The sequence below is a fragment of the Chroicocephalus ridibundus genome, chromosome 7 (assembly GCF_963924245.1).
Source record: "Chroicocephalus ridibundus chromosome 7, bChrRid1.1, whole genome shotgun sequence".
NCBI lineage: Eukaryota > Metazoa > Chordata > Aves > Charadriiformes > Laridae > Chroicocephalus > Chroicocephalus ridibundus.
Window position 1 is genome coordinate 21,917,525 of NC_086290.1, and position 23,524 is coordinate 21,941,048.

General features: G+C 42.2%; 1 protein-coding gene across 2 annotated transcripts in view; it reads left to right on the forward strand.

Annotated features, from left to right (window-relative positions):
• The first annotated feature begins 4,243 nt into the window (after positions 1-4,243).
• CERS6 (ceramide synthase 6) overlaps positions 4,244-23,524 on the forward strand; it is a 134,815-nt gene continuing 115,534 nt past the window's right edge. The window contains exons 1-2 of one of the 2 annotated variants that reach the window (XM_063341842.1): positions 4,244-4,431; positions 4,737-4,995. In XM_063341842.1, coding sequence (XP_063197912.1) covers positions 4,826-4,995 — 170 coding nt within the window. In that variant the 5' untranslated portion in view covers positions 4,244-4,431; positions 4,737-4,825. Of the gene's footprint in view, positions 4,432-4,623; positions 4,996-23,524 lie in introns of those variants that run through there. The other variant, XM_063341843.1, reaches the window with a different exon arrangement.

Here is a 23,524-nt window from a genome sequence, read left to right on the forward strand (position 1 = left end):
TAGGGAAATGAGACTGGCACCGCTGCTTTTACACAGGCCAGCCATAGCCATCTTTTCTGCTCAGAAACCACACAGTTCAGGTTGGGATAGTAAAAAGTCTCAGTGGATCGCATTATTGGCACCTGTACTATCCTGTCCATTAAATGGACTGGCCCAGAGTCTGATTGCAGTTCCCTGTGTGTAAGCCTGACACTGCTCCAGAATTACAGTAGACTAAATGAGATAAAACTTTTGGCTGGTTACGTTCAATTCTTCATCAGTCCTTTAAAATCATTAGATTTGGTGCAGCTTTTCCTGTTTTGGTGGAGGAACTCCTCTGGGTGGCCAGCAGTACGGCACAGACACATTGATGCGAACAAATACACGTTACCAAACTCACTCAAAGTGGTCTAGAGATTTGATACACACTCCCGTTGGCTGAAGATGGATAAATAAGCCATGAGAGGTAAATAAAAATAGTGAGTATTACTCACTGTAAACTAGTAAAGCTACTTTTGAGACCTAGCCCCTGTAGGAAAGATCGCTGTTAATATCCTTCAAGGAAGCCTCTAAAAGTTTTGTTATGAGCTTGTAACTTAAGCCATATTGGCAGCATCAATGTTACTTGAAAACTTTAAATGGCATTTCCATGCTAAACAGCTGAGTTTAAATAACACCTTCACTTTCTATGCAATTTTTACAGTACCTGTTGGAACATGGTTCTGATCAACCAATATCATATGTGTCCCATTACTTAAAGCAACTCTCTTATCTTAATGTCTAAATACTGCTCATTTTTATGTTTAATCTTTGGTTTGTGTGTGTTTATATCTGTGTGGAAGCTTAAGACAGCTTAAACCACTGCCTATGGTAAGCAGTTTAATATTGATAGAAAACAAATTTGATTTTTTTCCTGAAAACTTTCTGAATTTTTATATATTAAAATATACCTACATTGGAAAGTGTCACATGGTTTATTCTGATCTGTGAAGAGGAAGTAAGTACTAGCAATCTCCTGATGTGATGCGAGGGGGCTACTGGACGTTTGTGGCCATGAGGAGAAGTGGGGCTGGTGGGCAAAGGAAGTCTTCTGCTGTGTGAAATGCATTTAACACACTTGTTCTAAGTCTAAAGGAGGAACCTCATTAGACTAAGAACAATAATTTTATTCTCAAAGCTAAGGAACGTTTTCTTTTGTGCCTGAGATCTAACCTAGCTTCTTGATGCTAAACAAACAAACAAGACATAAACCACAAAGTCCTTCATTGTAGAGTGGTCACTCTGCTCATTTCTCAAGGTTTTGAACTAGTGATGTGCAGACTGTCAGTTTCTTTTCTTCTTTGTGGAGGAGAAACAGAAGTTCAGTAAATTTTTGGCAATTTATGTATATTTTTTTGTTTAGTTATTACTAACTCTTTTATATTACAAAGAGTGCCCAAGGCTGGGCTTTTGGGCTTTTGAGGAAATGCACTCGCTTTCAGCCCTTTACATTTTTTTAGGCCAAGTTCTAGCACTATCTTGGAATAAGTTGTTATGGGATATGAGACTGCATATGAAACCACAGTTTTTAAAGTTCTGTTGGGCTCCCTTTTTGTGATATAACAGTTTTAGGAGGCAGAAAACCAAATCCTGGTAATACCTCTCTTCAAAGCACAAGATTCAGGCATCCTCATCCATAGTCCTATCTTGGATGTGGGTAGCTATGTCTATGTAATTGCTGCTACAAATTGAATTCAATTAAAACCTCATCCTCCCAAACGTTTCAGAAATGTCATTCATTTTCAGATACGCTTAGCGATCTGTTGTCCTAACATAATTTCAGTCTGACACAAAAGTCAGTTATGCTAATTGTTAAGCAGGAATTAACCTCTTATGCATCATCAGACTATTACTGTTGCTAGGTTTGCACTTTGCAAAGATCTGTTCCTTCCTGTGTCTGTACATAAGCAAGGGCCAGGAAACTGCTGGAGAGGTTGCGCTACCAAGATGGCTAGGGGACAGGAACCCCTCTCTTATGAAGAAAGGCTGAGGGATTTGTGTCTCTTCAGTCTGGAAAACAGATGGCTGAGGGGGGATCTCATCAACACTTATAAATCCTTAAAGGGTGGGTGTCAGGAGGATGGGGCCAGGATCTTTTCAGTGGTGCCCAGCGACAGGCCAAGAGGTAATGGGCACAAACTCAAGCATAGGAAGCCCCACCTAAACATGAGGAGGAACTTCTTTACTCTGAGGGTGGCAGAGCACTGGCACAGGCTGCCCAGAGTGGAGTCTCCAACTCTGGAGACATTCCAAACCTGCCTGGATGTGTTCCTGTGCAACCTGCTCTGGGTGACCCTGCTCTGGCAGGGGGTTGGACTAGATGATCTCCAGAGGTCCCTTCCAACCCTATGATTCTATGAATGCTGAACACCAGCACCGGCGAGCCTCAGGACTGGCTGGGAAAGAACTACTTCGTTATATTGGAAACGGACATAAATATTGAATGTACTTCTAAACTGATTGGAATATTGAAATATGCTGCAAAAGGTCACCATCAGGTGCAAGAATAATGATACCAATTTTCTGATTGAAATTAACTTTGCCTTAAACACAACTGTCATTAATGAAGCAAATGGTTATCTGTGTATTGTCAGCTATTAAAATGATATCTAAAGAGCTCTTCATCAATAGATTTCAAAGTTTATGCTTCTGAGGTCATTCTGAGGACATGCACTCGTATTTCCATTTAAGACTGGCTTATGCAAGTCCATTCAGAACACAGAGTGATCTGGATGATTTGGGTATTGTAACTGAAGAGATGCATATGTATGTGTGTAGGAGCAAGCTCAGGCGTTTGTGAGACAGCCCTGGAAGATGAGCTCCCAGGGGAGGTTCTAGGGGCGTTCTAGGTCAGCTGGGAGAGGGGTGAAATCTGGACATGAGAACCAGGCGGAGAGGTAGGAAGGAAGAAGGAATATATTAGCCAGTTAAGTTTTTGGGTACTGCCTAAAAGAGATCTTGCTGATTTGAACAAAGAAATGTTTTCTTCTGCTCAGAAAAATCATTATTTGTAAGTGAAGAAGGATGCATTAGAGGTGTGCAACTCCCATGGCCAGTTTTCCATCTGAACTGAAATCACAGCAAAGCCCTGGGTTATGTCAGAGACTCACAGTAGGATCCTGAGACGATTATGCACAGAGCTGGAACCAGTGGGGAGCTGAGGGCTCAGATGGGCACAGGCAGTGAGTGCCATGCTAACCGCAGTGAAGGAAGAGATGGGAGCAGTCAGATCTGGCAGTGGTGCTAGAGGCCATGCTTTTTTCCGTATGATTTGAAGGACTAGGTATCCATGGAGCAGCCTCCATCTACCAGCTCTTTTGTCTCTCCCCAAGAAGCAACCACAAGAACTGAAGCAGAATATTTACATACACTGAGGATGTTGGCTCAGCAATAGAACAGAAACATCCGGTGGCAGGTTCACCCGCACGGCTCCTCAGCCATCCTGTCACAGCATTCCCTGAAACTTGCCCTAAATGTCCTAGGTGGAAATTCTCTCCATATACAGAAGTGCTTTCTTTTGTTGAAATCAGTATAGCATTTTTCTCAGCATCAGGGTCATGTGTTTAACTTGGGATTTTCTTCAGCACAGGAATGTCAGCACCGACACGAGGAGCTGTGCAATTCATTTTTCGGGAAGGGCAAGTAGAGTCAGTGGGGGGAAAAGAGCAAGCTAGCAGAAAACCTAAAGGCAGGATGGTAAAACTCTGGAGTATGCCATGTGCACGTGTGATGATAACAGGGGAGAAAACAAGCTATCTAAAATAAAGCGAGGCAGGGCAGACAAAATAGTGGTGTTCCAGGAGTGGTACACTTACCACTTGAAATAATTTTGTGCGTGCCTAGACCGCTCTGTGTGTATAGTCCAGCGGCTACAACCACACTAAAGCCAGCTGCTAGTCACCTTTGCTGTAACGTCTAGTGCAGGCAATTCCAGTTTTCCTCTTGCAGCTTGTCCCTAGCGGGACTGGGCAGTGAGATGAGGAACGGAAAGTAAAACCCTACATAAAGCCAAGCAGGTTTTCTTTAGCTGGGAGTGCAGCGCCACAGCCCTAACCCCGCTGTTGTTGCTGATGCGCGGTGTGCGCTCAGACGCTTTGCCGTGCCTCTCTGCCCTACGTGCCCACGGGCTCCGCTCATCAAATGTTTCAGAGGGTCCTTTCACCCGGGACGTCCCGCTCCCATTTAATCGCCTGGGCAGGAGCGGGCCGGGGCAGCCGGTCCCGGTCCCCGCGGCGGTGCGGAGCTCGGAAGAGGAGGGCTTTTCGTTGCTGCCATCTGCCTATTTAAATCCGGCCGCAGCCTCGCCGGGAGCCCGGCGATACCGCACGGCGGCGAGGCAGAAGGGCCGCGGCGGGTTGATCAGGCGCGGAGCCGCCAGGGGAGGCTGCGTCCCTGCCGGCAGCCTCGGCCACGGTGAGCGTCCCCAGGACGGGGGTCCCCGCTCGCTCGGGTCGCGTAATTTCTGGTTCGAGGTTTTTTGGAAGGGGAAGGGGGGAGGCTGCCTCTGCCCGGCCCCGGGGCCGCCTCAGGAGCGCGGCGGGCCCCGAGGCAGCCGGGGCGCGGGCGGGAGCCAATGGGGGCCGGCGCGGCCGTGTGACAGGCGGGGCGGCCGCTGCCCCTGCCGGGCGGGGAGCCGGCACAGCGCGCCGCGCCGCCCGGCAGCATCATCCGCGGCTGCAGGGCTGACACACGCCTCCATCCTCCTCTTCCCCCGGCAGGCGCTCGCACACGCCTCGCCGCGGCGAGGGAGGCCGGCCGGCGGGCGGAGCGGAGCGGAGCGGGGGGCGCCGCGGCAGACAAAGCAAAGATGGCAGGGATCCTCGCCTGGTTCTGGAACGAGCGGTTCTGGCTGCCGCACAACGTCACCTGGGCGGACCTGCAGAGCACGGAGGAAGCCGCCTTCCCGCAGGCGGAGGACCTCTACCTCGCCTTCCCCCTGGCCTTCTGCATCTTCATGATCCGGCTGCTCTTCGAAAGGTAACGCCGAGCCGTCCGCGCCGCCCCGGGCTCGGCGGGGCTGGGCGGGCCGCGCGGCTGGCGGCGGCCGTGGCCGAGGGGCAGCCGGGGACCCTTGGCTGCCCGGCGTCCTCCTCCCGCCGCCGCCGCTGCTGCTTCTCTCCCGGCCTTGCCGGGCCCTTACGTTTCCCCCACCCCCTCGGTCGGTCACGTAGCGGGCCCGATGAGGAAGGTGGAAGGGTTCGGCAGGCAGCCGGCGGTCCTCTCCTGCTGCCCGCAGCGCGGCGCGGGCGCTAGGAGGCGAGGTCTCCCCGGGAATGGGCCCAGCCCTCCCTCCACCTGCGGCGGCCGCGGCGCCCCGGCCCGGCGCTGGCGGCGGGGGGAGAAGGGCCCCGCCGCACCTGTGCGAGCCGGGGCCTGCCCCCTCTCCCCTCCCCCGGGAAGCCCCGCAAGAAGCGCCGTGGGTCCGGGGCGGGAAGCCGTCCCGGAGGAGAGTTCTGCCCGGCCTCCGCCGCGGGGTCGCTCCGTCCCTCTGCGCGGCCGCGGGGCAGGACTCGCCCAGGCGGGAACGGGGCGGTCGATGGCGAGTACCGGCCTGAGGGAAAGGCGCTGCTGCGCGGCCGGGCAGAGTTTTGCTTGGCCAGTGCTGTGATGGCGGCGCGGCGCGATGCGGTGCGGTGCGGTGCGTCCGTGCCACGGCTGGGGAATTCTCCGAGTGGTGTTGGGGTGTAGGGTCTACCTGGAGAAATGCTCCCAGCACCGTTCGTCGCTGAAACAAACTCGCCCTTCTTTGAGGTGCCTGACGTAAAAATGCACATTTCACAAACATATAGATACATATATATGTATACTTAAACACAAGACGTCAAACTAGTGGTTGGTCAGCAATGGCTATTTTCTATGAGTGTTTCCCTAGGCCGCCTGTCACAGGGCGGCAGCCGAAGTGAAGTGGGTTGGTTGCTCACTTGCGCACGCTTCGCTGGTGCCTGACAAAGGTGGTGTTCCCTCCATCTGCAGAGAGCAAAAAAGAAATTCCCAACAGCCATGTGTCTTCAGTGCCATCTTCCCAGGCCATGCTATTAGGGTAGTCAAGGGAGATGAAGGACCAGTAGTTACCCTGTGCCAGAGAAAGGCTATAAAGATGCTTTAAAAATTATAAAATAGCTGATCTGCCAGGTAGCACTCTACATCTACTAATCATTCCCTTGCCCTGGTTGGAATATGGCAGCTGAGATGCTGGTTTGTGAAAAACTTGGCTGTTTTTATGACTAAGTTGAGAGGACCATCTTTGGTTGGGGGGGCGGGGGGGAAGCTGTCCTGGGTTGTTAACTTCTCTGTTGCTTTACAGGTTTACTGAAAAAGACAGCAGAACTTGAGGTCTGCCTGAAAATCTGAGGTTATCAAAAGTTGTTTTAAACATCCGGAGTTAAATACTGCAATATAGTTACAATTTGAGTGCCAAGTATTATTTAGATAATGTCAAATCATTAGTGGTTTTTTTCTTTTTTCCTTTGCAGTCTGTACACTGTGTACTTCCAAGTGCTGAAAGTGGGTGCGTGACGTTGCATCTCTTGCCATCTGAACTGCAAAATGTATCACAGCAGGACTGTGTTTAGATGAAGGAACAGTTAGTCAGGGAGACAATTTCAGCCTAAACTTAGAATCACATTGTTTCTTCTAGTTCTGATGCAGCAGTTGTTAATGTTATAGAAGCTACTCTGATTATTTAGTAGTCTGTATCCACTCCCTCTGGTTATTTTTCTTCATTCAATTAAAGTACTTTTTAATTTGGCAGTACGTTATATTTTTAAGTGTCAGTTATACAGGTGAGAAAATCATTATATTTTCCTAATTCTCTTATATTCATTAGGATGATTTTGAAATTGTGATCTAGAAATGTGTTCTACTAGCCTGGTACTAGGTGAGAGACCTCCAAAGCAGTTTTATTAATAGTTTCTTAAGTATGTGTTTTTTCCTTTCTAATTTCATAGCAATTGCAAAACCCCACTGTGAGAGTAAGATCAGGTCATTTTGTGTGGGATTAATCCACATGGCATGGTACTATTCTGATTTTTCCTGTAGAGCACTATATTAAACACGCTGAGCAAAAGGGACTGGACCTGATTCCACTGATCGAAGCAGGGGGATTGTCTTTGACTTGGATGGGGGAAAGAGCAAGCCTTATTATTGCTCATCTGTAATTTATTTTGTCAGACCTCTGTACTTTGTTGGGAGCCACAGAAATGGCTCGTGCACATTGTTAAAGGCTTGCAGTTATTTCACTTGATAAAGCTATACAAGATCTGGAAGAGAAAGAGAGAGGAATATCTGTTGAACTGATAATTTTGCATTCTTCTGTGTATTACAACAGCTACATTTTTTCCTTTCAAAACTCAAGTTGTGGATGACTGATGTACATGCTGCATCCTGGAACAAGCTTTTGCAGATATGTAACGGATCCCTGTTTTTGCAATGGTAACAACTAAAGAAAATATAAAAATAGATGCTGTAATACATGAAAAAAAATAACACAAAAACCAAACAAAACAACACTATGGCTTAAATCCATGGTTATACAGCAATATTTGTAACATCAACATATTCTCTATCTTGTTTTGTAAGATACCCAATACAGCTGCTCTTGTAGTTCTTTATACTGGTAGATAGGCAGCCACAGGGTGTTGCAAATCTGATTACGTATTTTATATCCATTATTTTCAGACTCTTTCACAGCAGCTGACTGCTAGGCTGCTGGAGCAGTATGGTTTTACTTCCCTTGCTAGGGTGACTAACTTCATGGATCTTCAAAGTAGTAAGAAATATGATTCAGGGGGAGCTGTGATTTGGACTTCATGTGTCTACTTACAAAGTTCTTGATATATCTGGGGGACAAAAACTTGTATTGTTAAGGGCTAAAAGTTGTAAAGTATATATAATTATATTCTATATACATATATATATTTGTATGTACATATTTACAGGTGCAACTGAAATGAAAGAACTTGGAAATTTTGTTATATACATATTCACCTATTATTAACAGAGTAAACTGGGGTGGTTTTTTTGTTCCTAGTGTAGTGAATCAACTAACCAAGTCAAGAATCCAGACACTAAATTATATTTTTATTTTATTTTTCCTTTCAAATAACCTCCTTTTTTTTCCATAATTTCCTTGTCCGGCCATCCATCGCCAGCACTCTTGAATGAAAGGAAAAAGTAGATTAGAACATTAAGTGTATGCTGAATCGCTTCAGCAATTGGATCTGATGATGATGAGTGCTCTTGAAATAAGCTTTGCTCTGAGGTATAATCTCATAACCATGAGATTTAGTAGACCTATCTGCTGAGGCCATCATAGTTATGGATGAGGTGCTAAAATACCTTAACAGCCTTTTCTCTTTTCCCTTCCTTCTCATTCATCTCTTTCTTTAAATACAAAGTACGTTTTAGAAAACTATAATAACTAAGCACAAAGATAGTGTTACCTAGTAAATTTGGAAGATGGCAGGAGTTTAGCAATGCAGTGGTAATGTGGGGACGTATTTCTTCATAGTATCCATCCATTTTGTGTGTCTTGCTATTTTTTTAAAGGCATGTAAGCAATTAAGGATCCCCTCCTGTACTATACAATGCCTTCAGCTATAAGGAGATAACATAAATGCTCAATAATACCTGTGTCTGTCTCCCTGGATCCTTTCCAGTTCTAGTGCAGGCAAGACAGGTTAAAGCTGAATTGAAACTGGTCTTACTAATAGCAGGGTGTTGTAGTTTTCATTGGCCTAAAAAGATAAAGAAACATCTGTTATTCTGGGCAAATACATTTTTTTTTCTTCTTTTTGTGGGGTCACACAGCTCTCCTTCCTCTGCGCTAGACCTCACTGCTCAGAAGCAGCATCCTTTCCTGTCTTCCCAAGCATGTCCTCAGTGAGGTTATATGAAAACAATGTTCACTCAGCAATCTGTGCTTCTTGGACCCAGAGCAAGAGGGTAACGCACCTCTGCTTTAGAGACTTCTCTCAATCCTCCAAAAGAAGTGCTAACTAAACAGATTTCTGATGTGGTCCAGCAATCTTCTGCTTTCTTTACACTTGGCTCATCTACTCAAGTTTCTCGTATCTCATCTTTGCCTTGTAGTTGCAGTATATTTTATTTCCCTCATCTTCTAAGCAGCAGTTTGGGCACAGATTTAATGAGATCGCCCCATAAACCAGCAAACTAAGCCTATAGTGCCATTTTTTTGTTCTCTGACCTTGACATGGGGGCAGTTCTCAAAGGTGAAGCTGATATTCCTCGGTTGATGGAATGGCTCGTATGGTCAGGGATACTTTGATTATATATAGGAACAGCCTCCCAGCTGCACTGATTTAAACTAAGCCAGCCTCATAATTTACTATCAGTCAAATCAAGATATTCTAGACACTGAGTGTATGGAAATTCATGGCTTTTGTATGACATTTTGCTTTTATAATGATAATTCAGCCTCAAAGGGAACCTCATCTGATTGTCATTTAGTATGACACAGTAGAACCTCACCTGACTGTCATTTAGTATGACACAGTAGAATTCCTAGTGGATCAGGGTGACATAATGTAATCAGTGTGTGTGTGCATGTATATAATAAATATTTTTTGCTAACTGTAAAAATTTATTCAGGTGACGATATATTAAACTTTGCAAGTGTTTCTGATATGTGGTGTATACATACAAAGTTGATTTTTTGTAATCCCCAAGACATCAAGTATTCTTGCTTTCTTCCAACAAGAAGTAGGCTAGACAGAATACAGAATTTGAAAGAGGGTGTACAAACTTGCTGCATTTCCTGCAGCCCAAAACCTCATCTGGAGAGGGGCTGGGTGGGGCAGTGATCATTGTTTCTATCAAAACCTGCTTGCAGGCTGTGATATTTGCAGATTTCTTGCTTACTTCCCTGTGTGTTAGGTGAAATCTGACTGTTCAAGTATAATTCACTTGTGTGTAAGTGGATGCACATGTTCACTGACAATAACCTTCTCAGGGTTTTTTTCTTTATATTTTTTTATAATTTCTTTTTTTCATAAGATGACCTGTAAGGTCTTTTTTTTTTTTTTTTGCTTGATTACTATTTAATAAATGCTTAATTCAGTTGAAATGGAATAGGACATTGAATTAATAACTTCCTATGAAAAGACAAAGGTGATGTAAAGAATAACCAAAAAAGCTATTTCTTTTAAGTTTTAAACCAATTTCTTCTTAAAATAGTAACAATAGAGCATTAACAGTAAATAGCTTTAAAACAAATTTATGTCTGATTTTACTGTCCAATTCTCTGTGTTTCTTTTCAGTAGTTATTAATTTTCTGGCTTTGTTTCCTAGGGTTGCAGTGTTTGAGCTTCAGCCTCTAACACAAGTAGATAGCTCACAACAAAATGATTGTTTTTACCTGGGGAGCTGTTGTCTGTCTTGGCATGGATGGAGCTCTGTCTTACCAGCTCTGACCAGTGTGGTGTACGCTCACCCACCTTGATTGTGTCCATGTCGGCTGGTACGTGTCTCTGTTGTGTAACATAGTTGTGTGTTCAGATGTAAGCTGAGAGTGTTCCTTTAAAAGAAGGTGGAGTAGACAAAATGCATACTAGTTAAATATCCTTCGTAAAGGACCATTTATAGATGCACATAAGTGCCAATCTCAAAATTGGGAGTTAAATGGGAAATATGTGTTGCACTCCAGTAGAGAATGCCATTAAAACTGATTTCTAAAATATCCAGAAGTATGACAGCCAATCCACAGCTCGGCTGAGGGAAAGGTTTCAGTGACAAGTCACTGGTGGGTACTAGAAGCGTATTACTGGGGCAGAGCTGCTGTTAGTGGAGTTTTGTTGGGCTCAGGTTCCAGTTACCGTTAGAAACTCCCATTTGGTTTCTGCCTGGATTCCTGTAACTGCACAGTTGTTTCTAAATTGCCTGTGGCTCTTTTGGTTGCTCCACTTCTGCCTCTGTTGCAGATTAACAGATGTTTGCTAAGAGTTTGTTCTTGGAAAAAGAAGAGCTTCTGGTATGCTGCCTTTCTACACATCTGCAGACCAATGTCGTCTTAGTCCATACAAAGTATTTAGTAAATTTGGGGAAATCTGTTCCCTTGACTCTATCTTTGTTATCTGTCAATACGGTAGAGAGGAAGGGGGTGCCTGCTCTGAACAGTGCTTATTTGACCATATTTGTGTTTTTTCCCAACAGTTGTTAAATATCCCATGCCTACAGTAGTTTGATAGTTAATAGCATTTGGGGTTTCCTGTGCCTGTCTCAACGTGGTCTTAGAGTTTTGACAAGAAAGTTAAAATTACAGCATAAAAGTATGTAGCTTTCATAAGTGATGCAACCTTATATAATATTCAGTAGTATGCTTAAGACTGTAGTTGCTTTCTTATGGACAGTCAGATACTTAGGATGTATATCAACAGCTCCTTGGAGGTGCTCATCTAACACCTTGATTGCTTTGTGGTTTCCCACAGTAGTGACACCCTTCACTCATTGGGCACTTACAGATTTTGGGGGTGCAGCAGGAATGGGCATCCAGATCAAGAGAAAGAGACGGAAACGTGGGTCTCTGATAACTTGAAAGAGGAGTAATCCCTAATGTCTTGCTTTAATGTGAGCAAAATTTCTGACAATCAGATGGGCTGAGATCTGTCTTCTGCTAGGAATTCTTTTTAGCACATGATCCTTATAGAAGACTAACTCTCCACCATCCGGCATCCATCAATTTCTCATGAGGATGATACCTTTCTGGTTATTCTGAAGTAGTCAAAATCTCCACCACCTTGGTGGAGGTGAGAGGTAAAGTATTTAACATAGCCAGTTATAATCTTAGAGATAGTTTTCATAATGTTGGTGGACCTGTAACACAAAACTGTGACTTGTGTAGCAAAAGCAGAGCGTAAACTGTAATATTTTTTTTTCTATGTAGTTAATACCTCGCATAATAGCAAATTTTGCTGTTGGTACGCTTTCATACTGCTAAGCAATTGCGAAGCCTCATGTAACTGATGTAACTACTGATGTAGCATAATCAAATTTTATCTCTCAAGGTAATTGGCTGTACAATTACCAAGAATGTCTAAGAGCTATAAAGAAGCATAACATCCACTTAGCCGTGTTGTGTATTTTATAATACGAAAGATACACATGTATTTGTACATCGACTAATAATCCAAGTTACCTTTTCCACAGGGAGGAACAGAATGCTGAGATTCTCCAGACTACCTGGTGTTAATGAATTATCTGTCAGGTTCACTAACCTAAACCTCATTTTCATATTATAAATGATGCACTTTAAAGCTTGATCTGAAATGATGAAAAGCCTTCTTTGCACTCACAGGTCACACTAGGATGGTTAAAGCAATATATGTAAATCACTTGCATTTTTTCCTCAGTGTGAGTGCAGTAAAAGCTTCCTTTTAATAGCATCTTCCCTGTCTTGTTTTTTCCTGTGGGCATCGGGGGCAATAACCTATAGTACTATATTAAGAAAAATAAATCTAGCTGACATAGTTACACTGGTGCAAAAAACAGAGGTTGGAGCCCAGAGGGTGTCCATGGGCATAAAATCTTAGATTCCTGAGGCTGTTTTAGTATTTGTGCATGCAGTAGTATTTGTCTATCCTTTGTAACTAGCTGGTTCCTCTATTTTTAACAGTAATGGGATGACCCAGAGGAAAAAGTGGCTCTTTCATTTATTACATGTAGTGTCATCACGTCTACTCATTGCCCGTTCGCCATCCTCTGAGATAAACTTAATGTTTTAGTTCTGCAAGCAGAAGCAGAAAAAAGTCTTGATAGAAATTATGGTGAAATCCTGAATTTGGAATTGGGATCTCTTCACTCCCTTTTTGCCTCTGTTGCTGACTGAATTCAGTTATGACATTCTATCGACACCTGGACTTTTGCTGGGACTGTCAGTTACTGTATCCCTGGGGCTCTCATGCTTGCACTGAGAAGAGAGTGAAAGCGGAGGCCACTCTCAGTTTCTACTTTGCTATGACATTTGACATCCTGCAGTTACTCAGAACTTTAAACTATGACAGCTGCTTTTGCACCAATACCGTCTACCTGGACAAATGGTACAAAGGAGCATAACTGCCTAGGCTACTGTGAGTTGCTTTCATGTGGTGGCAGCGAATTGCATATTTGAAAATAAGTCCGAGCTGTACGGTGCAAAGTAAAAAGGACTTACTCAAAAGCAGCTGCAGATCACAAAAGTGAGTAATGTGAAAAGAAGATCAGAATGGTACATTATGATATCCCTCGTGCTTGCTTGTGCTTGTGTCTGTTGTGACTGTGTGATGTATCTCTTGCTGAAAGAAGTGCAGTGGTCTATATAGCTGGAGATAAACTGCCTGGTGTGCTGTCATGAAGGGGACAGTCTGAACAAGGTATGTTCCTTAAGAAGTACAGAAATTAGCCTTGGTATGGCAACTGCTGAAACTTTGGGCAGCATAAACATGGAATGCTAGTCTAAAATTGTGGACATTACAGCATGACAAAGCAGACAAAATTAAATCTATGTGAAATGAAAGTGAGCTGAGAAATTCTGGGGACAGTGGGTGAACTCAGGTGGTGGTGAGCTCCTCTGATGCGTTTCTCAACCAGGAGACTTGCTCTGTTGGGGAGCTGGAGGGCTCTAGCTGACTGTCAGGGCAGTGGCTTTCCCGGGCACTGCTGTAGCAGATGAGACCAGTGAGTCATCGAGACCAGAATCCCCCTTGCAACTGGTGAGACCAGTTCCTTCTGTTGAAAACAAAGTTTTAGGTAATGAGTAGGTCATGAGTTGGAATGTGCCTGTTGACAAACTTTTCTGCAGTTGTCCATGATTCTATGATTAGATTTTCTTGAACTTCCTGCTCTTTACTCCTTGCAGTTGTCCAAAGCATGCTGCTGGACGAGATGATCAGGCCCAGTTGGGTGCATTTATTCCTCTTACAGGCATCATGTTGGAAAGAAGCTATTGAGAAAAAGAAAAGCAAGTGGTTAGACCACAAGCATGAGCGTGTTTTGTATATATTGAAGCAATAATTGGGTGGTAATTGGGTGGTTGATACTTATCTGTCAACTTTTCCCACACACCTGGTATGAGAGAAGGGAGAGAACTGATACGATAAGAGAGTAGCCTGAAACAGTTCTCTATATGAACAGTTCCGCAGCCAAACGCTCCCCAGGATTACAACACCCATGGTACTAAATTAACTTTGCAGTGATTGCATTGACGTGATTATGACAAATTGAGCTGCAAATGGAGTCCTGGGAGTGCTGGTGGACAACAGGTTGAACATGAGCCAGAAATGCACCAGCAGCATTGGGGAAAGTGTTGCCAGCAGGTTGAGGGAAGGGATTATTTCCCTGTACTCAGCACTGGTGAGGCCATGTCTGGAATGATGAGTCCAGTTTTGGTCTCCCCTCTACAAGACATGAACATACTGGAGTGAGGGCAGAGGAGGGCCACTAAGATGATGAAAGATTTTGAGCATCTGACATACAAGGAGAGGCTGAGAGAGCTGGTTCAGTGTGGAGAAGGAGAAGGCTTCAGGAGGATCCTATCCTTGTGTACAAGTAACTGATACAAGGAGTAAAGAAGGCAGAACCAGACTCTTCTTAGTGGTGTCCAGTGAAAAGACAAGAGGCAACCAGCAATTCATATGCAGGAAATTCTGTTTAAACATGAGAACAAACTTTTTCCTGGGATGGTGGTGAAAAACTGGGACAGGTTACCCAGAGAGGTTGTGGGGTCTCCATCTGTGGAGATACTCAAAAACCAACTAGGTACAGTCCTGCTCTAGTTGACCATGCTGTGAGTACGGGGCTGGACTTGGTGATCTCCAGAGGTCTCTTCCAACCTCAGTGATTCCGTAAAATGGTAAACCTCACTAAATGGCATACTTTCACAATGCAGGGCTCCAAGGGGCTCCTAGGATCCTGTGTCTGTATAAAGTGTGTAAACTGTATTGGAAACCTGAATAGGTGAGGATTAGGTTGAAGTTCACTGTAAACCTGTAGGAGAAACTTAATTAGGGCATAGCACATAATACTTGATTGAATGGACATCTGCATTTTCCATTTGCTGTAGAATGGGTCTTTTGATTTTATTGTAGCCTGGCCCGTGAGCAGACGGGATGTAAATCAAGAAGTAAATGTAGACCTCCTCTACCTAAGCCAGGAATTAACCTTGTGGGTACTACCCAAAATGAAGTCTGAGTTGCTGTGGTATAAACGCATTCTATTCCCTTCTAGGATCAATATTTGAGTTCTCCTACAGCATTAAATTTGATTATAACAGGCAATTTTGAGGATAATTTTAGTGTTTTTCTCCTTAAGTTGATTCTTCTCCACACTCCAATATCTTCAAGATAATTTTGGTTTTGAAAATAATTCACAGAAAGAGGTGCTTAGAAGATCACATGCTTTACTGGAAAAGCTTTTATTGCCTTTGTTTTCAAGATAATAAGAGTATATCAGTCAAAAAAAAAAAAAAGAGAAGCCAGTCTTTAGTTCCACATTCACTAATTGTTTATATAGGAACTATATATGTACGTATGTGTGACACAGTGGCATCATATCACTCTACAGAATACTTTTTTTCCCTGTTAAACTAAAAAAATATTTTAAGAGCAGCTATAAAATATTGACTGGTTTAGACAATGAGATAATTCAAAGTGTCAGTTGTTGGGGTGATAATGAAACAGTTTGATATTTGACAGAAGAAACACACCTATATCCTAATTAGAGGAACTGTCATGTCTGCTGACCTGGAACTGTTATTTTCTAGAGCATTTATAAGAAATGTGAAAAACACTCAGTTTTCTTCCAGTTGGGAATTAAATGGAAATTTAGAAATGTCAAAATTTCTTCAGAAGCAGATGTCCTGACTTTCAGCCAGCACTGATAAGTGGGTCTGGTTATGAGACAACGATGTAGAGCTAAAAATGAGATCTCTACAGCATTTCCTACCTCCAGAAATGTTCGTTCTTGATCAGCTCTTAATTTTAGAGTTACTCAGTTTGTGTCTGTGTGCATGGTGCACAGAAAGTTTTGTTGTGTTTTGGTTTTTTTTGGTTTGTATTTTATTTTATTTAAGAAAAAAAATTATCTCTGAACAGGTTGATCTTCTTGAAAATAGGCTGCTAGAATTGTGGCAAGAGCTCAAACCTCTAGCCTGGCATCTACCTTCTGTTGTCAAGATGAAAAGTGCGCTAGCGTAAATGGAAGAACTCTACTTCATATTGCTTACTCTTCCATTGACAGCTGACTTCAAGGTTTGAAGAGAAAGTAGCACTTTGTATCCATCACCATAGAATTACTTGTGTTTTACCTTATTTCCTGATTGGAATAACTCAGGCATAACACCAGGGTGCCTTAGAGCTTTAAATACTAATAACAAATCTCTTACTCAAGTAAGGTGCCTCTAAGAATAGAAAACTGTGAAGTTATCTTGAAGCATCTGCATTTAAACTTAAGTGCATTGTAGTTAAATCGTTTGCCCTATTCTGGAGGGTGGATTTAGTGGTGGTATGTTTTTTTTGTGGGTTCTTTTGTTTGTTTGTTGTATTTTATGACCATGTGTTCATTTATAACTAAACACAACAGCCATCACATCTTTGAAGCACCAGGGATGTATAGATACACAGCTAGAATTTAGGATTCTGATTGTTTCACGTCTGCTACAGAAGCTCCCTATTAATGATTCAAAAATAATGCATTGTTTTGGGGCAAAGCATATGATTCCTGACAGTTTAACGCGCTCTCTTTCACTTCTCATCTTGCAGCTGCCCCCATCTCAAAATAAATTTACCTTACATGTCTCATTTAAATTAAAATTAAGGTTTATTCCAGTATTTTTTTGCTATGCATCTTTCTGATCTTCATCTCGTCTTCTCTGTGCCCCATAAATGTGTTCTTGTCCTGCACCTGCTCCCACCTTATTTTTTCTTTTCATTTGCCCTCGTGTTGGTTCCCTCCCACACCACCCCCCATGCATGATGTTCCGCAGAGCTGCTGATGGCAAAGGCAGAGCTGAAGTTTCTGTCTTAAGGTTTGTCCGTTGTTGCCCAGCTCTTGTGTATGGAAGAGGCAGCAACTGAAATAGAGAGGAAGCAAAGTCTTTTGCCCCCCTTCAGTGCTGTTACAGTGTGTAACTATCATTCAGATGAGCTGCTCTTCCATTGCTCTTTTATTGAAGAGCAGTGGTAACAGCATTACAGACTCCTAACTTAGCTTTTAAAATGGCATTTAATTGTAAAAGCAGCCAGAGGAAGGCCTGCTGAGTGCAGTGGTGTGTAGGAAGTTTGGGTTGGGGAAGGGTTTCAAGCTGATCCTAATTTTATCAAGTATCTTTCTCAGTTTGGTGGAAAAAGAATACATTGGTCATCTTAATTGCAAAATCCTCAAAGTGTTTATTAGCAAAAATCATAGCTTCTTTCATATTTTGTTTCTACAAACTCCTGTATCCATACCAGAAAATATTCCCTGAAAAATGGTTTGGAAATATTCCAAGTGTGTTGACTAAGAAAATGACATTATCTGCTAAATGAATTGCCATCCTCTCCCAGCTCTTAGACTAGAGTGCAGCACGATGAGAAACCATACACAGAGAAGGAGGTAGCTATCAAAGCAAGGGTGTTGCCAGCTGTTTGGTCTATAAAGTGATTCACAGAGCAAGAAGGTGGTAACCTTGATTTCAGTCCTCCATATCCAGTGCTTTGTATGCAATCTCCAAAGGACTTCTGCTTCCCTTGAATAACTGTGGCTGACTTTAGACCTTGACCAGAATAGGAAGGTATTATGGATTGTTGTTTGATTTTATTTTTGTTTGTTTATGGTGGTGGCCCTCTGTCTTGGGGAAGACTTGTTGGAATGAAAAACCAAGGCAGTAGTTTCCAGCATCTTGATTTTTCTTCTTGTTTATATGGTTCTGTGTAGAGATTCTAAATAAAAAGGTAGATTAGTTCATTTTCATATATAAAAATGGTCTTTGGAATCCAGGTGTTACCACTTGCACCTGGTCTTCTCTTTCAGACTTGTATTAACTTCACATGGTGCTTCTGCAAATATCTTCCAAAGCTTTAGGCCTGCCTGCTGCACATGGGACAGTAAATCCTAAATCATACATGAAAAAATAAGATTACATTGGTCAGGGTTTTTCATGCTCCCTGCCCAATTACTTCCTACAGTTCCCTATGAAACATCCTAGAGTCTATACATCAGATTAGCTGTCTCTCTTGAGTATTAGCATTTGTTTTCCTATATGAATTTTAATGTAAAGAGTGCATTAATTTTGTGAAACTTTATTACATACATAAAGAGAGCTTTGTCACACAGTCTTAGTTGATTATTTACATACTGGTAAGGTCTGCTGGTGGTGTAAATCACAGTTCGTTTCAGGGTGGTCAGGCTGATTTATACCAGTTGAGAATCTGTATTACTCTTGAATAAGATTTATTTACTCACAAAGGTCCTGAATCTGATCTTCTGCCAATATAAATTAGAAATTAGCTTCTGCTGAGTTCTGGTGTTACAGCAGCATAAACTTGTGTGAAAGACCAGAAATTGTATGTCATTATGTCTGGTCATGTGTAACCATCTGATTACTGTTTTAGAAGCAGAAGCCATTTAATCTGTACACCTAGGTAGAAATCAAAGCTATATATATAATCATTTAAAAAAAATAATAAATCCATTTTTCTTTCCTTGATAAAGTGCTGCATTTCCCCCCCTCCCCCATTTTTTTCAAGCCTGGTACTGTTCTGTCTGAAAATCTCACACTTAAAAGGTTAGTTAACATTTGATATTAACTAGAAAGACTTGCACTTTTTTGACAAAGTAAGATGTGGGCCTGTTCTCCTGCATGATATAGGGTCAGTCAAAGGTATGATGTATGATAGCCTTGCTACTCCTTCCCTCAGTCCCTGTTGAACAAAAGCATCTCTACTACTGACCAAAGGCATCAGGTCTGCAACTCAACAACAGGCTATTGGTAGGCACCTTGTGGACAGCTTTCTTGTGTCCTGCCCTGGTTCTGCTCTTGCACAGAGCTACTTTGTGGTGGTGAAGACGGTCTCATACAACTGTGCAGTGGTTGTAGCTCCTGGCAACATGTGTAGGGTGGCCTGGAAGGAGTATCCTGGTGTTGCCCTAACAGGTACTCTGCTGCAACTGCGTTGCTGTTGGTCTGTGGCAAGTAGCTTAATGTGAACACAGATGTTCTATGTAAACTATAGTCATTGCCAGAGTTACAATATAAGCATCTATTAAGAGCTCTGAGTACACACAAACAGAAAAAGTGTCATCCTTAATGATAATGATGTTTGTTCCACATGTGGTGATTTTGTGATTTAGAGAGTACAACTGGGGGGGGCGTGTGTGTACATGTAGATATTAAATAGGTTATAACGTTGACCTCCAAGAATGTCTCCTACTCTACTTCACAGCAGGGTGCTCTCTGTGCCTTGCCCGGTAGTGCTGCAGGTATTTATTTATACTGAATGACATAAAGAGGCCTCTAAATGAGTACAATTGCATAATGAATAGGAAAATGGAGCACACTGGATCTACCCTGTATTTTCTTACAGTTCCCCTTTAACCAAACTCTTTGCAAGTGAAGGCTTGACAAATGTCCCCCCTCAGCTTTGCCTACAGAAAAGCAGTTATCAATCAGAAACCTTAATTGCAGGAGTGGACTCTGCGTTCTCCAGAGCCTCCAGAACTCCGCCTGTGGGACGGTGATTGGAGTATACTGGTCTGGTCTTGCTGTTGAGAGTGGAAGAGCAAGACTCCTGGCTCAGGAGGTCTAACTTTGAGTGTTACAGTAAAGCAGAGGACTGAAAACTAGCGTGCTTGTGTTCTCTGCTGATGATTTTGAGTGATCCATTATGTAGTCTTAGGGCCTGGAATCCTTTTTTATAATAATGAGTGTAAGAACAGTAACTGCTTCTTGCTTCTAAAATGCTTTCACATTGTTTAATGAGAACTGTCGCAAATAGCAAAAAGTTTTCAGAACTTGCTGCAAGGTATTTCCTTGCTTTTCCATCCATTTACAGTGTGCCTGGAAGAGTCATGGACAGGGTTGGGTTTTTTTCCTTCCTTATTCCTTACCTCTAAAATTGTATTGAAAACATAATAGTAATAGTGATGATGATATTACAATGTTTGCCTGTTCCAAGAGGGTGTTTTGAGATGCAGGTCTGTAAAGGGGGCTTAATGCACATGAACAGTTGAGAAAGGTCTGAGTAATGTCATGGTGGCTGTGGCGCTTTTGGACACCTGAATGCTATTTAGGACAGTGTATAAAAAGTTAGTATTTACAAAGTTATTGTCCTGTAATTGTTGTAATTTTAATGAAGAACTTGGTTTACTCTTAGGCTTTATTTATGACAATAGTACATTACTGCAGTGTACATCAGTTCTCAGCTCATAGTTTTAGGTTTAGATCTTGATCATGCAGCTGGATTATGTATGGTGTAAATGAAATAGTGATAAAATGTAAATTCTTTTGGTCCCACTGCAGAACAGCCTGAGTTATTTTGGTGTTCCAAAGCCTCTTAACTAACGGTGTTAAAATAATGAGTAATAAAAACAAAAGTTAGAATACTTCTGTGCCATCAATAAATATTTGCATCTCAAATGACAGATCATGACAAGTCAACCCCCTCGTGTGTGAGTAATGCAAATAATTTTTGTTGAGATACAGCGCAGCAACCACATGGCTTGTGGCGTGAAAATCTGCTGCTCTTCAGTATCTTGGCACTTTTGTTGCTTAGTTGGAACTTAGTTTAGGGAATTAATTACTCCCCAAATTCCTCCTATACTCACTAGGTAAGAATCGTTAATGGAGAGGTTGAGGACCGGAGGTGGGAATGGGACAGAGAAGTAGAATTGGAAGGAGCACACAGGTGTTTTCTAGAGCATGGGAGAGGGGAGGGAGAGATAAAGTGTGTGGGGGGAAACATTACCATGACATAGGTGCATGCATCTGGGAGGAATGTGGTGTAACCAGGCATGCCCATTTGTTTGTTCTCACCAGAAACAATGTGCATTTGCAACTGCTCCCTTCAAATACACTCCTAAATTCAAAGGTATATGCGAACACTTGTATCCTAGGAAAAGAAGAGACTTGATATATGTGTGATTTGTCTGCCTCAAGTTGTGCATGGGACAGATCTGAAAATTCTTAAGATGAATTAAAATTTTACCTTTTTTTTTTTTTAAAGTAGGCAGTAGAAAGCTATAGTGTTTGTATCATTGCAATCCCTTCCCACATGGAAGGGTGTAGCATGCCCAGGCACCACCCCCACCTTCTTGCAGCATCTTTAATGAACACAGATTACAAATAAGAAAGAAAAGAGATGCCACTTGGCTAATGTGACAAAAAATGATTACGGACTGATATCTATTTATCTCTGCTGATGGCATCCAGAAATCTGCCGTTTGGGAGAGACAGCACCCTTGTTACTCTTTTCAAATTAAGTCAATAATAACCTTCCAGGTTTGGTTGGAGAATGTAGGTACTGTTACTTCTGGCAGTTCTTGTTGAGAAATTAGATCCTCATCATTCACTAGAGCCCTGGATGGTCAGTGAGACTAGGAACATCGAAAGGAAACACAGGATATTTCTATAAAACTCTCATAGGGTAGGTGATCTTTAGAAGTTACCAATCGTATTAAAAGAAGCCAATTTCTGATTGCTGAACTGAGAGCTCCAAGGACAGAGGAATCGCAGCTGTGCATGAGATGAGGTGACATACTGTAGTATGTCAATATACCCGAGAAGAATGGGAGATCTTGAAGATGAAGCTTGAGTCTGATGGGCCTTTTGTGAGGAAATAAGAGAAATACTGTTACATGCAGAGAGTCCTCTAAAGTTGACTCTAGCCATTTCTTTGAACTGGAAGCCTGCCAAACTCAGCTGTTGACAAACCAAGAAGACTGATAGAAGAGTTCTTGATTTCAAGTTAGAGAGCATTTTCAATCAGCTAGGCAAGGCATCCTTCATGTCCTTAGGGTATCACAGTACAAAAAGTACTGCTTAGATCATGTAGGAAACTTAAAGTGTGCTGCTCTGATGACTTGATTAGCACTAAAGGTTTATTTTATTACATTAAAAATCATGCCAAACAATTGTTTTTGCTTTATGCTATACTGTAAGGGGGGATGTGTTTGTGGATGTGTGCCTGGGTAAGAGAGAAAAATGGTAATGTTCTCTAGTAACCCAGAACAGCTATGATTGCCTGGATCATCTAGAAGCACAAGATGTTTTCAGCAATTAATTTATAGACTTCGCAGATGTTCATTATGGCAAGAACCCAATAAAGGACGAGAGGTGTTCTTGGAAGGACTGGTAGTATGTTTTTCCAATAACTGAGGCTTAGGGAAGAAATCCACAAACTTTTATTTCCTTATTGAGAAACACCTATTTCATAAGGGAGATCTTCTGTTAAGTTTCTAATTAGAGTATCAGTCACAAGATGCTTTAATTGTCTAACAGAAGGAATTTAAACAATTGAAAAATTTTGCTTTCTTTACTCAATACAGTTTGAGTGTTCTTGAGAGCTGCTGTTGAATTGTATAAAACATTGGTTTGAGTAGCTTTTTAAATAAATTAAGGAAAAAGTAATTTCCAGCTGGTAGTTTAAAAGTAAAAATAAACTTTGTTTCATATAGAAAGCAAACCTAGTTGACAATGCTGTTCTGCTAGACATCTTTAAAGGACAGTTCCAGTTTCGGATTGAATTGTGGAATAAGAAGTTATACTTCAGCGACCGAAACTGATAAAACTATTGTACAATTTATCTATTGAACAGGATGGGGGGGAAAACCCTTTTTGAATCTCAGACTGTGTTTTTCATCCTGGGGCAGTAATTACAAAATGCAAGATGAATAAAGGAAGTATCATTTAGGTAAATACAGGCATTCTATTTGACCTGTGTTAAAAGAATTAATATAAAACGAAGCTTCGAATTTTTATAGATGCAAAAGATTTGTCTTAGACTATCATGCTCATGTCTTAGACCATTGTGCTCATGTCTTAGACCAGGAGAAGAAGAAATATTGAGGAAATATTAAGGTACAGATGTCAAAACTGAGTATTGGCTTTGCTTGCAGTGAGTCAAAGTATGATGGGATGCTGCTACCCAACAGTGTAGTGGTTCCAGAATGTTTTTAGTTTGGCAATTTTCTCACAAATGCTTGTTTTTCCGCCCTTGCTTTGTCCAGCTTCTCATATCTACCTCAATAATCCCAGTACTGCCATTTCTTTACTTGCCTTCTAATCCAGTAGGCATTAGGCAGAATTTGTTAGATTGTCTCATTTGGTCCGGATTCCAAGTGTCCTCCTGGGTTCAGGTCCAAGGTGCCTCCCCCCTCTTAATGTGTCAGTGTCAAAAAACCCAAATGAAACAAATAAAAACCAACAAACCAACCAATAAGAAACCCCCAAACCTCTTCCTCAGGATTTCCATAGCTGTTTATCTAGGTTACTGAGCCAATAATTGTTTATGGCATGCTGAGTTAAGGGTGAAAAATTATCTGA